General features: G+C 46.0%; 1 protein-coding gene across 1 annotated transcript in view; it reads left to right on the top strand.

The window, feature by feature from the left end:
• Positions 1-5,203: 5,203 nt before the first annotated feature.
• GPR39 (G protein-coupled receptor 39) overlaps positions 5,204-15,857 on the top strand; it is a 240,740-nt gene continuing 230,086 nt past the window's right edge. Inside the window, exon 1 of the mRNA XM_032638429.1 lies at positions 5,204-7,112. Coding sequence (XP_032494320.1) covers positions 6,257-7,112 — 856 coding nt within the window. The 5' untranslated portion in view covers positions 5,204-6,256. The remainder of the gene's footprint in view (positions 7,113-15,857) is intronic.

Here is a 15,857-nt window from a genome sequence, read left to right as displayed (position 1 = left end):
CTATACTATCTCTTCTGTATCATTCTTTTCTTTATCCCAATGTCAAAGCCATACTGCCTTATAAACTGTGGGTTTATAATAAGTCTTCATATCTGGTACAGCCAAGTCCTCTCACCTCCTCAGAGTATCTTCTCATTCTTGGCTCTGAACATTTAAAATTTTATAATCAACTTATCTAGTTTTTAAAGAAAAATCTGTTGAAATTTTAATTGAGGTCTCTAGATCAATTTTGGGAATAAATGCACATTTTTATCCACTTTGGATTCATTGTGGGAATTACTCATTACTGTGTGATATCAATTGCATATATTTTCCGTAGGTTTGTTATTTGTCATTTGACTTTGGCTACAGTGTTTCTTCCCTTTGGAGCTTTATTTTTATTAGATAGAGTTTATCAACTTTTTTCTTCATAGCTTCTAGCATTTATGTCATAAGATTAAAAATTTAATTTAAACTTTAAAATTCTCTGGTGTTTTATTCTATCCTTTAATGATTTTATTAATGATTAAAATCCGAAGATTTAAATCTTTGATCCACCTGTAATTTATATTATAATAAAGACTTAAAAAATATATATATATATTTAAAAGATGGCTAACCTGTTGTCCCAATATCAATTACTGAACGATCTATCCCTACTGATATGAAATGTTACTGTTGTCATAAATGAAATTCCTGTAAGTATTTGGGTTTTTTCTTGGACTTTCTCTTTTGTTTCATTATCTGTTTATAGTATCACTGTTCCATAGGAATATCATGTGAGCCACAAATGCAAGCCACATATGTAGCCACATCAAAAAAAGCAAAAAAAAAACCCTGAAATTTATTTATTTATTTTCGGTACGCGGGCCTCTCACTGTTGTGGCCTCTCCCGTTGCGGAGCACAGGCTCCGGACGCGCAGGCTCAGCGGCCATGGCTCATGGGCCCAGCTGCTCCGCGGCACGTGGGATCCTCCTGGACCGGGGCACGAACCCGTGTCCCCTGCATCGGCAGGCGGACTCTCAACCGCTGCGCCACCAGGGAAGCCCTGAAATTTATTTTTTAATTGAAGTATAGTTGCTGTATAATAATATATAAATTACAGGTGTACAGTATAGTGATTCACAATTTTAAAAGGTTATACTCCACTTATAGTTATTATAAAATATTGGCTATATTCTCCGTGTTGTACAATATATCCTTGTAGCTTATTTTATACCTAATAGTTTGTACCTCTTAATCCCCTACCCCTATATTGCCCATGTACACTTCCTTCTCCCCACTGGTAACCACTAGTTTGTTCTCTATATCTGTGAGTCTGTCTCTTTTTTGTTATATTCACTAGTTGGTTTATTTTAGATTTCACATACAAGTGATATCATACAGTACTTGTCTTTTTCTGACTTATTTCACTTAGCATGATGCCCTCCAAGTCCACCCATGTTGCTGCAAATGGCAAAATTTCATTCTTTTTTATGGCTGAGTAGTATTCCATTATATATATGGACCACATCTTCTTTATCCCTTCATCTGCTGATGGACACTTAGGTTGCTTCCATAACTTGTCAATTGTAAATAATGCTGCTATGAACATTGGTATGCATGTATCTTTTTGGATTAGTGAAATTAGTTTTAATAATATATTTTATTTAACCCATTATAGCCATTGTATCATTTCACCATGAAATCAATATATAGAAACAATTACATTTACGTTCTTTTTTTTCATAAAAAGTCTTTGAAATGTAGTATATATTTTATACTTACAACACATCCCAGCTTGGACTAGCCATATTTCCAGTGTAATGAGCTAGTGACAACCCTGTTAGGTAGCTCAGGTCAATATCTTTGTTAAGGCAGGTCTAGAGTAGCCTTGGCTCTGTGGCTAGTTTAGTTCTATTACTAAGATCTGGCCCTTCCAGGGTTGGTTCAATGAGGTCTCTTCACTCATTGGTTGGAACTTCAGCATCTCCCAGCTCTTTGGGACCTTGGGAATTGTCTGGATTACAGTGCCAGCATTTGTTCTTCCCTTAGCAGTCATACTTTGCCAGCTCCTGGAGTCTCGCCTCCACATGTCCACTCAGTATTCTGCCAAAGACTCAAGAGAACCTCTGTATGGATTTCTGCCACTCTGTCTGTGTCCCACCGTCCTTTCAGTGTTCTGCTCTGTGAAGTCTAGTAGCCTCTGCTTCCTGTGCTCCAATCTGCCTCTTCAACTCAGCAAGATAACCATGTTCTGCTTGGAGTCCCTCCCCGCATCACTGTCTGGAAAGTTCCTCCAGGCAGCAAGTGTGGGTGATCACCTTGTTAGTCTCTCTTCTCTGAGGGGCTCACATCTGTGCTGTGGGAGTTGGGAGTTGCAGGCTCCCAGTCTGATTCTAGTCATTCTTGATGGCTAGTCCTACTTAAAAAAAAGTTTTGAGATTATTTATTAGCTCTATTTAGTTCTTTCATAATTCCTTTGATCTTTATTAATCCCTTCTTGTTTTCCTTAATTTTATCCTTTTTATAACTTCTCTTACTGTTATTCTTTCCTGTTTATTAGAATAAATATTTAGGGCTCTGAATTTTTCTTTGAGAACTCCTTTAGCTATTTCCTACAGGTTCTGATAGGCCGTCTTTTTGTGGTCATTATTCTCTAGATACTTTGCAGTTTTGGTCTTGGTTTTCTTTTGAGATGGTGGAGTTTTATGTTTCACTTTTCTGGTTCTGTTATGACTTGTTAGTTATATTGCATTATAAGTAAAGTTATCTACACTGTTTATAAGTTTTGAAAGTTATTGAAGCTCTCTTTACAGCTTAGAGTATAGTCACTATGATTTTACCATGAACCTTTGTAAACAAGGCGTTATTCACTTTTTAGGGTATTGTTGATTTTAAATGAGTAAATGTGAATTTGAGCACAGAAAATAAATTTAAATTTACAAAAATACAATATGTATGTATATGTAAGTGTGTGTGTTTGTGTGTATATGTGGTTTTTTTTTTAACTTTGGGTGCCAATGTAAGATTTTATTATAAAAATTAGTGCTTAAAAAAAGTGTGAAAGCCACTAGCCTAGAAGACCCCAAAGGTCACCTGGAATGTGTAAAATGTGAATATAAATTTGTGTAGACACTAAAATGACCTTTGAGTAGAGCTGATATCAAAGAGTACCTAAAGTATTCCTTTCTCTCACTTTTCATTACTTTTCTTCCCCCCTTCCTCCCCGCATACAATATGCTAATAAAACATCTAGATGACACGAGCCAGGCGAGGTGTTATACCAGTCTTTTATCAACAAGTGAGAGCACGTTAAACACTTTTTAATTGGTCTTAGGAAAAGCAAAGGCGAAATGGAAATTCCACTCTCCTGGACCTTTGTTCAAAATGCATTTTTCTGTCTCTACTGTAAGGAGCGAATTTTAATGAGCTTGATTCTCACTATTTGGTCATGCATTTGTAATCCTTGTTCACACTTTGTGAAAGAAAAAAAATCTGATGAAAGAAATTGGGCAATAATGGAAATCTTGTCTGAGCAGAACAAATTGGAATTATCAAATACATTGCAGGATGACTGGCATGCCGCAGCTGAGGAGACGAGAAGCATCAGAACTGGTGACTTAAAAAAAATCTCTCTCCCCAGAGTGCTGCTATCAGCCTGACACAGTCTTGTCCTGCACAGAGAGATAGCTTTCCAGAGTGGAGAGGGCTTTGGAGCCAGGCAGACCTGGGTTTGAAGCCTGCCCCCAACCTTTAATTGTAGGTCACTTAATTTTCCTTATCCTCAGTTTCTTCATCTGTATAATGGGGTAATAACGTCTACCTTGCAGCCTTGTGAGGACTGAAAGAAATGAATTATGGGAAAGTGCCTGGCACGTAATAGGGGCTCAGAGAATGACCAAGAGGAGCATTTCGAAGGAAGAATCAGTGGCAGGGCTGAGGAAGACGTGTGAGGTTCCTGGCTTGTTTCCTCTTTAGATGAAAGAAGTGGGCAGGGCCAGGGATGTGTTTGTATGCTGGTGGCGGTGGTGGGGTCTTCCTAGCCCTTCTTCTCAGTCCCTCTGGGACAGCAAATAACCAGTCAGGGCCTTTTGCAGAGGAGTCCACTCAGGATTCTAATCTGTAGTTATGAAATCTCCACGAGTCCATGTGAGCTTTGTGGGGTAGCTATAAGGCAATTGAGGTCATGTAGCTAAGCACAGTTCACCAATGAGGCAATGAGTTAAGAGTTTCTCCGCCAGCAAGTAGGTCAAATAACACAAACGGTGGGGGGAAGGGGGGTTGGCCAAACATACTATTCAGGGCTCTGTGGAGTAGTGTCAGAGAGGGAAAAGAGATTTCTCGGCCTTATAGCTTGTAATTTAACAGAGAAGGGAGAGAAAAAATAGCTATAGCCACCTAGGGTGCTAACTGTAAAGATCCAGTGGCCATACAACCTTTTTTTTTTTTCCCTCTGAGACAGTGTCAAAATCAAACATTCGCTGAGGGCCTCAAACCACATGCCCAGGGTTGGGTTCAGAAAATACCGTCCCCGCTTCTCTACGTGTATTGTTCTGGACTCAGCTCCGGAGCACCTTCTGCGTTCCCAGAATTCCTTCCCTGTTAGGATATACTCAGGGTTCGACGGATCTAGGTTTTCAAGTCCCTCACTCACTTTATTACGGCCTTGGGGAAGCACTTATCCTCTGGACACCTCAGTTTTTTCATCTTTAAAACGATCACATCACAGGGCAGTGGCTGTGATCATTTAAGAATGCTTTTCTGGACAGACCTGTGCTACGCCCTCAGGATGAACAGATGAAGAGGTTCCATTTTCTTCCTTCAAGGCAGTGGTTCTCCACCTGGGGCAGTTTTGCACCCTCAGAGGAGAGTTGGCAACGTCTGGAGACATTTTGGCTGTCACTATTCAGCGTGGGACATGACGATGCTAAATATTCTACAATGCATAGGACAGCCCCCTGCCTCCCCCGGCAAAGTTCCTTCTGATTTTAGTATTAGAAGATGAAGATGGGCCCACTAGAGGTTTTCCTCTTCTGAGGAGAGTGAAAATGTCATGATCCTTATCGCCATGTTTACTCCCTCCTACTGCCCTTGATGTCCTGGTCGCAGCTCCCTGGGAGGACGCGCTTCCCACCAGGGGCATCCTGGCGGATGGTGCCACCCTCATCCATATACATGTCCCCAATTAAGGACTTCCCGCCACTGCCGCTGCCGCTGCCGCCGGGAGAGGGGCCTGAGCTGTGGAGTGAAACTGAAAGGAGGGAGCCGCGCTCCTCGGGTCCTTCGGCAAGAAGGTGAGGCAGGCCCTGCGCAGAACGCCCGGGAAGCTTTGGGGAAATGCAGGGCTTCTCTGGGGACCTAGTAGCCTGCTTGGGGGCGACTTCCTGGAGCAGCGGCTCCAGCCAGCGCACAGCCTAACCGACCAGTGCCAACACCCCAGGGCCCGACGGCAGGACACCAAGGAGGCGAAAGCTTGCCGGCTGCGCCAGGGCGGCCCCGCCAACCGGCCAGCGACTGAGGCGGGCGCCCGGGTCCAGACGTCCCCCGTCCCCCAAACTGGCCGTGGTGGCCCAAACCTTCGAAGGGACCCCAGGGCAGGAGGGGGCGGTTTGGTCTTTCCGCGCCTAAGCCCGGGAGCGCACTGCAGCTGCCCCCCGGCTGTGCCTCCACGCGGTGGGATGCGCGTAGGACCGGACGGCGACGCTGACTCGGCGGGGGCCGCGTGGGCGGCGGGGAAGATGGGGCCACCCGTCGCCCCGTGCTCCGGGGCCAAGATCTGGTGTCGGGACCATGTCTGTGAGCTGAGCACGCCCCCGCTGGGCTGGGTCTGCGGCCGGGAGCACAGGCGGCGGCGGTTAATGATTAATCGCTGACCACCCCGCCTCCAGCCGTTCGGGATAGGGTGCTCCAGGTGGGTGGGTTTGGCGCGCCAGGGCCAGGCAGCCGGGAGCGGAGCGCCGGGGACAGAGAAGGGAAGGGCCTGCGCGCTGGGGGCTGCGGGCTCACTGGCTGCAGCGAGATTGGAACCTCCTTCCTCCGCGCTCTCCCCGCCTCGCCCAGATACGCCCCCCCTCCCAAACCCCACCCTCGGACGCCTCCAGCCTCGGCTAGGTTGGGCTGCTCCGGGAAGTTTCCGTGAAAGCACCCGAAAGCCTGTTACCTTGTCCAGGTGAGCTCGAAAAAGCCCTGCACCCACGCTAGTGAGTTGCGGCCGAGAACTTCGGGCCGCGCGGGTAGGAAGAAAGGGAGTTCAGAAGGTCTTTGGACGCCGCGGCCTGGCTGGCTGCCTTCCTCATGGCTTCGCCCAGACGTCCTGGCAGTGACTGCTCCCAGGTCATCGACCACAGCCACGTTCCCGGGTTCGAGGTGGCCTCCTGGATCAAAATCACCCTCATCCTGGTGTACCTGGCCATCTTCGTGGTGGGCGTCCTGGGGAATAGCGTCACCATTCGGGTCACCCAGGTGCTGCAGAAGAAGGGCTACCTGCAGAAGGAGGTGACGGATCACATGGTGAGCCTGGCTTGCTCCGACATCCTGGTCTTCCTCATCGGCATGCCCGTGGAGTTCTACAGCATCATCTGGAATCCCCTGACCACGCCCAGCTACACCGTGCCCTGCAAGCTTCACACGTTCCTCTTCGAGGCCTGCAGCTACGCCACGCTGCTGCACGTACTGACGCTCAGCTTCGAGCGCTACATCGCCATCTGCCACCCCTTCCGGTATAAGGCCATGTCGGGGCCCTGCCAGGTGAAGCTGCTGATCGGCTTCGTCTGGGTCACCTCCGCCCTGGTGGCGTTGCCTTTGCTTTTTGCCATGGGAGTCGAGTACCCCTTGGCGAACGTGCCCAGTCACCGCGGTCTCACGTGCAACCGCTCCCGTACCCGCCACCACGAGCGACCGGAGATTTCCAACATGTCCATCTGTACCAACCTCTCCAGCCGCTGGACCGTGTTCCAGGCCAGCGTCTTCGGTGCCTTCGTCATCTACCTCGTGGTCCTGGCCTCCGTGGCCTTCATGTGCTGGAGCATGATGCAGGCGCTCACGAGGAGTAAGCGGGGCACGCTGGCCGCCCGGGGGCAGCAGCTCCAGGTGAGGAAGTCGGAGAGCGAGGAGAACAGGAGCGCCCGGAGGCAGACCATCCTCTTCCTGAGTGAGTCCTGGGTGGAGGGCCTTCTGGGAGCCGCCCTCACCCCCCGCCCCCCGTACCCCCCGTCACCGCCCGCGGTCCTCTAAACTCAAGTCTTGCCTTAAGAGCGTGAACCTCAGTTCGTTGAGGCTGAAGAGGCATGGTTCTGAGCCTCTGCGTGTTTCCTTTCTCTGCTTTGGGGATTTGGGTTATGGTCAAAAGAGCATTAGCCCAGCAGTCAGAAGGGCTGGGTATGTTCCGCAGTGGCAGCTGTGCGATGGCTGGCCAAGTCACAAAATAGCTTGGGTAAAATGGAGATAACACTGAGAAATCTGAGGGTCCGGTTAGGTAATATGGGACAGGTGAAAGTCCTTTGAGAAGGACCCAGTTCTGTGAAGATGGAAGGCAGCATCCTTATCTAGCCCATCTTTATCCTGGAGAACCTTTCTCAGGCAATTAGATCGTGTTCCCATTTTTCTCCTCCTTTGTAGAAACGAGGCTGTCGGGAACACACACAGGCTGGGACTCTGTTCCCCCAAAGTGATTTCCTACCCAAGTCTTAAGAAACTGGAGCTCTCAGACACACACTCTCCAAGGTAGTGCTGGCGTGTTTGCCCTGGTGGATCTGTTTCTTAACACAGAAACATGGCTGGTCCGGCTGGGTTGTTTGTCTGATTCAGAAAATCTGGCTTCACAGATTTCCCGAGACTTGATTGATCATCCCAAATACCAATTCCCTTGCAGAGAACTCGCTTCGTTTTCCAAACTTTTCTTGTGATGCAGATATTTAAAGTCAGATCCTCCTGTGTGCCAGGAAGGAAGGGGCCCATGATTAGTAGCCCCCCAAGGCCTCAGAAGAGGGGCCTGGTGGGCTTTCATTGAGACACACAAAATGGACTGGGGCAAAGAGTTTTTAAAAATGTCTTTTAGCGGACAAAAGAAAAAGATGTCCTTGTGGGTGTGTGTGAGTCAAGGGGGAGCTGTTAGGACAATGTTTCCCCTTTTCCCCAGCTTCCTTTCCAGTGTGGCATCAGAGAAGGAATAAATCATGGTGCTGTTTGTTTTGGTGTGGGAGACCTGAGAAACAGGTTCTAGGGCAAGGAGTTAGGAAAGAAAATTGGAAGGCACTTGAAGAGAAATGGAAAGAACTGGGTATTGTCCCAGCCATGCCCCTGGCTTCTGGTGTGTCCGTACAACTGACCTGACTTTACTCTGGGTCTGTGCGAAATGACAGGAGGGAGTTTGTGGTTTGGGGATGCCGACTCTGCATCAGGCGCTGTGCTCTTGTCTTATATTTCCATTTCATAGAGGAGCAGTTTCAGGCTTAGAGAAGACCTAGTTCAAATGCACTCAAGTGCAGCTCCCAGATTCTAACCTTGGTTCTCAGCGTGTTACCGAGTCCAAGTTCACACTGCTGGCCGCACAGCAGGACAGTAAATTGAGAGACGACACGTTGGGGCCAGGAATAATGACTTTATTCAGAAAGCCAGCAGAGCGAGAAGATGGTGAGCTAGTGTCCCAAAGAACCATCTTACCTGAGTTAGAGTTCAAACTTCTTTTATATTTAAGGGGGAGGGGGTGTGGCTGCTTGTTGCAAACTTCTTGGTGCCGGAATCCTTTGTTCTTGCAGCTGTATGTGTAGGTCAGGTCAGGAGGTTCCTATAAACCTCCAACAAGACATGTTATCCTCTGTTCTGCAACTTTTTATCTCTATATGAATGGAAACATGTTATATCTTGAAAGGTCAGAGCCTTGAGAGTGGGCCATCCTGTATATTTCAGGCTGTAGGCAACATTCTTGTGGCAAAAACCAATAGAATACAAAGGTTAAAGTAAAAGAAACAGATCCAAGATGGAGTCAGATTTGTTCTTTGCCATTACAAGGGCAGGGAAATGAGTGGCTGCCTGTGGCTTTTTCACAGGCTCATGGGGAAAGGAAAATGAAATAAAGCAGAACTTTGATAAGGTGTTGCAGCCTTTCTGGAAATTGGAGTAAGGCGTCTGTAGCAGGTGACATTGTCTAGGGACTTAGGAAGGGCACCCAACCCAACTCAATCTCTCTCGCCCATTGGCTTCTGCCCAGAATATTCCAGGAAGAAACGGACATTGGGTTTGCTTGAACATCTATCGAAAGACTAGTTCTTCTTTCTGCCATATACCCTTAGGCATATTTTAAACTTTTGGCAGTAATTTAATACTTTAGTATGAATGAATTTACTTTTTTAATCTCCCACCTTAATTTAGGAATTAAGACTGCATTTGACCAAGGGAAAAAATTGATTCATCTTTGTTCTCTATTGTACCAATCTCTTTATTTAAAAAAAATTTAATTTCTCTGAATAGACGTCTGTTCTCCTAGTGGGTATTGTTCCAAGTTGAAGTCGTTGTCCATGTTGGAGTTATGTCTCCATTCAGACATAAAATCAGAATGTCACAGACTTTTGTGTAGAGACAAATAGGAACTTGGAGATCATCTCATCCAATTAGTAATCACCTGGAATGAGTCTGTTCTCTCAGCTGCCCTCATTCTTTCCTTCTAGTTCTCTCCACTTCCTTGTAACAACTGTGTATTAATCACCCACTGTGTTCCCAGCATAGATTGTTGAATGGCAATCAGGTGCTCAATGTGTGATAATGTCTTGGGGGAATTTAGCATTATTTAGCCCATTTCCTCTGCAGTAGGTTTCCAAAGCAGTTCTTGCAACTGTTCCCACTCCCAGTGAATTTCAAAGAGCTTTTAAAAATAGGAGCCTCACTAATTAACTCAAGTTAGGAAATAAACTAATGGAGTGAAGAGCAAGAAATCATGCCCTGCATCCATCAGATTGATACAATGCAATTTACTTTGTGTTTCATAAAACTTATGCTTTGGGGCATTTTTAACCCAGAACAAATGAATATATAAATTGTTTACAAATCGCTGAATTTAACATAGTGATTTAGCTGTCTTTTTAGCACTTGAGTTAACAGATGTATCAAATTAAAACAAATATTTGCTCGTTTCAAACATTTTGCATTTAATGTGAAATGTAAATGACAACACAGCACAAGATGTCTTTGGAGCTCTGGAGGCAATAAAAAAAACAATTAAGGAATTGTCCCCCCTCATTGTTAAAAATGCTAACTTCTGGGTAACAGAAGGGAAATTCATAAATCTACCCAAGATGAGGAAGTCTATTTAGAACATATTAATTTTCCTTTCTGCATCTTTTGCTATTATGCCTCACAATAGCTGAGGGGCTGGGCTGGTGAATAATGAAAACAAATTGGGAACTCTGCCAGGGAAAGAGATGCGGGGACACCTCCTAGCTCTCAAGCAATTTGCAGGAGAAAACAATAATAATGTGAAAGTACACATTTCTGGACACATGAGTATCCATCCCTTCTTGCCTCTTGTCAGCTCAGTGAGAAATCAGTACTAGACTTATTTCTTTTTGCACGGTCACGGCTAATATGACTTGTCCCATGCCAGAACAGAGGTTGCCTGGTCTGGATTCCTGTCTCTTCTGGAGGCAAGGAACTGGTGCATTTGTCTCTTTATACCTTAGATGTTGAGAATACGCAAAATGAGCCTTCCTTTCAAGAGGGTTTCCCAGACCTTCCATCTTTTTTTTTTTCTTTTCTTCCCAGGCCTTCCATCTTATATTTCTGAACTCTTACTTGGAGTTATTTTCAATGCGTGGGGCACCCAGGTCCACAGACACTCGTGCCTGTGTCTGTTGCACATGTGGCTTGCTGTCAGATGTCCCCCACTCAAAGTGGAACAAGTGTAGTTTAAACAAAGGGTTGTAATTTGTAACTTTCAGGAGTGTAAAGTGATTGGGGCTAGGTTACAGCTACCTCCTAAGGACCTGTAGGGTAGTGATGGGCTTTCAACCATAGTTAAGGAAAATTGTATTACAGATAATTGTGAAATTACGAAATTAAAGAAACATCATAGAGGCTTAGGACTCTATAATAGGTACTTTTTTTTTTTTTGCATTCTGATTTGCTCTCCTGAGTCAGAGGGAAAGGGGAGGAGCCGCAGAGAGTGATGGGAATTGCACATCAACTTGGGTTGATCTTGGAGAATATCTTGAATATGGACTTAGTCCCAAGTGTATTTGGATGGAAAAAAGATTGAGAGCTGCTGCTGAACTGAACTGCTGACGCATATTTGGATATTTGCGGGGTGGGCCAGAGAGAAGCAAAGAGGAGATCAGAATCATATCCTCTGGGTCTTAAGACCTCAGATGGGAGGTCAAAGTCACGTGTTCACGGGAGAGACAGAGAAAGGAAGCTGAGATGTTGACAGTGGCTCCTCTTTACAATCAGTACCTGAAACAAACTCTTCAAATTAGTTTCTTAAAGTGGAGTCCAAAATTTCCCATGAAAAGAGGTTTTATTGGGATGTCATTGTGAAAAACAAAAGTGAAAATTATGAAAAGAAATTTGTCTTATATTTTATCAGTTTCTAATATGTGAATTCTTATAATAATTCTTTTCAGAATGAAACAAGTGCTTCACTTGTAATTTTTCCGACAAAATAGTTGTGATAGCCATTGTGTTTGATTTTCTAGAACAGCAAGATTATAAAGAAAGCTTACTCCCAAGAGCTTCTCTTAATTCGTTGCTATTTAATTCATCCTCATTGAAGTACCTGTCCTAGCATCATCCTTGTCAGTTTCCCATTGTTTCAGGATTAACTGGTTTAATTCGGCCAGACCTTCCTTTGTCAGTGGCTTGTCATTTGATTCCTGTGTTTCTCTAGCTTCCCTTTCATTGACTTCAGGAAATTCTGCACCCCACATACAGGCCATATGCAGAAATATAATTAATTGAAAAGTCTATCTCTATACCCTTGTGTGTATCAACTGATTACATGAAAATGAATGCCTTAAAATGCTCTGAAGTGCCCAAAGAATTTTTAAATAATTGTTTTCCTGACTAGTTTAAATTCTGGTGTTACTATCATGTTTGTGTCATTAATTTTCTTAATAAAGGCTATTTCTGTGGTGTAAAGGGCTAAGCCAACTCAGTCTCTAAAGGAAATATCACCAGAATTAAATTACTGACATTTTTACAGTGAGAGATTATTTTGACTCACATGTTTGGCTATTTCAGGACAAAAGTTTTGCCTCGAGTATTCGGCTTGCTGCCTCTGTTCTCCTCCTCCCTTTACTGGGGTGGATGTGGCTGTACTAAATGGTGTTTCATGTTTATTTTTCTATTTGTGATATCTGTCATAAATTGCAAGTGTCCTGTGATCACCCTCGCAGACAAATATAATAATGCTGCTTTATTTGTATAATCAGGCTGCCTCAAAGATTTCACTTCTCTGTTGGAGAGATGCATCGTTCCCGTGGAAGGGAATATTGGAATGCCAGTTCCCATTCATTAGCAAGCCTGTTCGTCTGTCTTAGTTGCATGCCTCATGGGGGCTGCCAAAGTGTAATAAGACAGCAGAAGCCTTCATCGAGCAATGCATTCAGCTTATTAATGGTAAAACCACTCAGAATAAAAGCCATTTGCGTGTAGAGACAGCACAGTGGAAGCATATTGAATTGGGTGTCAAGGAGCCCCGTCCTGCCCCACCAGACAAGGTCCTCTGACCCACCACTTGGATCACACTGTCACCTCTCTCCACCTTTTCCTTCTGCCCAGCTCCCCTGCTGGTCTGCAACCCTGCGACAACCCACCTGACTCTCCACCTCTACTCCCTGGCTGCGTGCTGAGCGCTGAAGAAAAGACTGGTTACCATTGCTGCTGTCAGTTCTTGTAAATAGACGTGTTCAGCCTTACCTGGGCCCTGCTTGCTGATAGCACCTTCCTTTGTAGGGACTGTCAAAAGAGCTTGAGCTCCTGGAGCCCCTTTTCTCCTTTGAGGGACCTTGATTGGACATGGCATCACTGGAGGAATGTCTGCATCTCCCCTCACCTGGGCTCTTTGTGCTGCAGCTGCTGGGATCCCATTGATGCCCCCATTCTCAGGCCCATCCAGTTCAATTCTGTTAATGGCTTCCCATGGCTCTTAGGTCAAGGATCAAAATCCTTAACATAAGGACCTCGTGGTCGGCTGCCCCTCCAACTGCATCGGGTGCAGTTCTCCCATTGTGTTAGTCTGCCGGAGCTGCCATGACAAAATACCACAGATAGTGGGGCTTAAACAGCAGTCGTTTATTTTCTCACAGTTCTGGAAGCTAGAAATCTGAGATCCGGGAGATGCCAGGGATGGTTTCTGGTGAGGCTTCTTTGGTTTGCAAATAGCAGCCTTCTTAGTGAGTCCTCACGTGGCCCTTGCTCTGTGTGCACAGAGAGGGAGATCTCTTTTTTTTTAATAAATTTATTTATTTTTATTTTTGGCTGTGTTGGGTCTTTGTTGCTGTACGCAGGCTTTCTCTAGTAGCGCTGAGCGGGGGCTACTCTTCGTTGTGGTGCGCGGGCTTCTCACAGCAGTGGCTTCTCTTGTTGCAGAGCACGGCCTCTAGGCGCACGGGCTTCAGTAGTTGTGGCGCGTGGGCTCAGTAGTCGTGGCTCGCAGGCTCTAGAGCGCAGGCTCAGTAGCTGTGGCGCACGGGCTAAGTTGCTCCGCGGCATGTGGGATCCTCCCAGACCAGGGCTCGAACCCGTGTCTCCTGCGTTGGCAGGCGGATTCTTAACCACTGCGCCACCAGGGAGATCTCTTTATCTCTTCTTTTTGTTATAAGGAAGCCAGTCCAATGAGCTTAGAGCCCTGCCCTTCTGACCTCATTTAACCTCAGTCACCTCCCAAAAGGCCCTGTCTCCAGATACTGTCACATCGGGGGTTAGGGCTTCACCATATGAATTTGGGGAGCACAGTTCAATCTATAACATTCCTTAATTTCTCTGCCTTCAGTAGACCATGGCCAGGCTCTCTCTTACCACCTGGTCTCGGCATGCGTTGTTTTCTCTGCCTGAAATGCTTTGCTGCCTCACACCTGACCCCACCAGCACCTTCACCAAGCGAGCACCTTCAGATCTCCCTTGGGAAGCATGGCCCATCCTCCCTGACTTAATTTAACCTCCCTTGAAACAAGACTCACAGTTATAATAATTTTACATTTAAGGGTGAAATCATTTGATTGATGTCCGCCTTCCTTCTGATTCCTTGAGGGCAGGAGCTATTCTTAATCTCACTCGCCACCGTTCTTCATCCTACCATAGGGGCTGGCACACAGCAGATGCTCAGTGAAATTTTGTTGACTGAATAGATACCTGAACACGCCTGAGCTTGGGATTGGGGAATGATGCTCTGTTTTCCCTTGGGTGTGCATTCCTCTAGAAGTATCATTCCTCAGAATTTTTCTGATTAGTCCAAACCTAAAGATGCTCTCTTGAAAGGGATCTGATTCTTCCAGGCCTCTGAAAAGTCAAGCCATCGTGGAGGACATTTGAAAAGTCAAGCCATGGTGGAGGACATTTGAGATTTTTATCTCCCCTGAGCCAGGGAACAGTCTGTGTTCATCAGCCCCTGAATAGCAACTTTCACTGTATGTACCTGCCAGAAGTAACCCTGAAATGCAAGTGATTAAGGTGGTGTTGAACAGTGCTTGTTAAACTCTTGTTTAACTGGATGATAATGGAATGAGAACTCGAAAAATTATTTCTTAGCAGGCCCTTTCACCACTTGTTGACAAGGGTGTCCTCAGGGTGATGGAAAGAGGATGCAGTGGGGGCAGTGTTTTGAAAATATTCAACCAATATGTTTTCATTTCCCCCTTAAATTACACTCACTTGCAGCCCTCTCCCTCAAGTCTTAACCAGAAGGCTTGTCACCCCACGGAAGCAAAAAGGAACGTACTGCCTTGTCTAAGGGTATTGTTTTCAGTTTTCTCTCTTTTTTTTTTTTTTGCGGTATGCGGGCCTCTCACTGTTGTGGCCTCTCCCGTTGACGCGCAGGCTCAGCGGCCATGGCTCACGGGCCTAGCCGCTCTGCGGCACGTGGGATCTTCCCGGAACGGGGCACGAACCCGTGTCCCCTGCACCGGCAGGCGGACCCTCAACCACTGCGCCACCAGAGAAGCCCTTCTTTTTTTTTTTTTTTTTTTAAAGGAATTGCTTTATTTATTTTATTTTATTTTTGGCTGCGTCGGATCTTAGTTGCGGGCCCTTCGTTGTGGCGCGCAGGCTCCTCTCTAGTTGTGGCGCATGGGCTCTGTGTTTGAGGCATGGAGCTCAGTAGTTGTGGCACACGGGCTTAGTTGCCCCACCGCGTGTGGGATCCTAGTTCCCCGACCAGGGATCGAAACCCTGTCCCCTGCATTGGAAGGTGCATTCCCAACCACTGGACCACCAGGGAAGGCCCTCTCCCAGCTATTCTTGGGGCTTCCTGAGATCAGGCACCATGCACACTCATAGTTCTTCCAACTACCCTACGGGGCTGGGGACGCAGTGGCTGTGAACTGCTTACTAGGTGCTGGGATTGAAATTCCCTGACAGTGGTGCTGCGCTTGGGTAGGAAGGAGACCGCACAAACTGTGATCCTCAGGAAATCCCTTCACCTCTACCTGCCTTTCCTCCCCTTCCCTGTGGTAGGCAGAAATCTGAGATGGCTCCTGGACTTCTGGAGCCCTGGTGTACATACATCTGCTCCCACTTATTCAATCAAACACTAATCAAGGTCTTGCCCTGAAGGGATTTTGCAGAAGTAATTAAGTTCCCGAATCAGTTGACCTTAAAATAGGGAGGTTTTCTGCATGGGCTGAATCATGTCACGAGACCTTTTAAATCTGGGTCTAGAAGTCAGAGACAGGGGACCTCAGAGATTCAA

This window comes from Phocoena sinus, chromosome 7 (genome assembly GCF_008692025.1).
Source record: "Phocoena sinus isolate mPhoSin1 chromosome 7, mPhoSin1.pri, whole genome shotgun sequence".
Lineage (NCBI taxonomy): Eukaryota > Metazoa > Chordata > Mammalia > Artiodactyla > Phocoenidae > Phocoena > Phocoena sinus.
The sequence above is the reverse complement of the archived record's forward strand: the minus strand, read 5'-3'. Positions and strand labels throughout refer to the sequence as shown.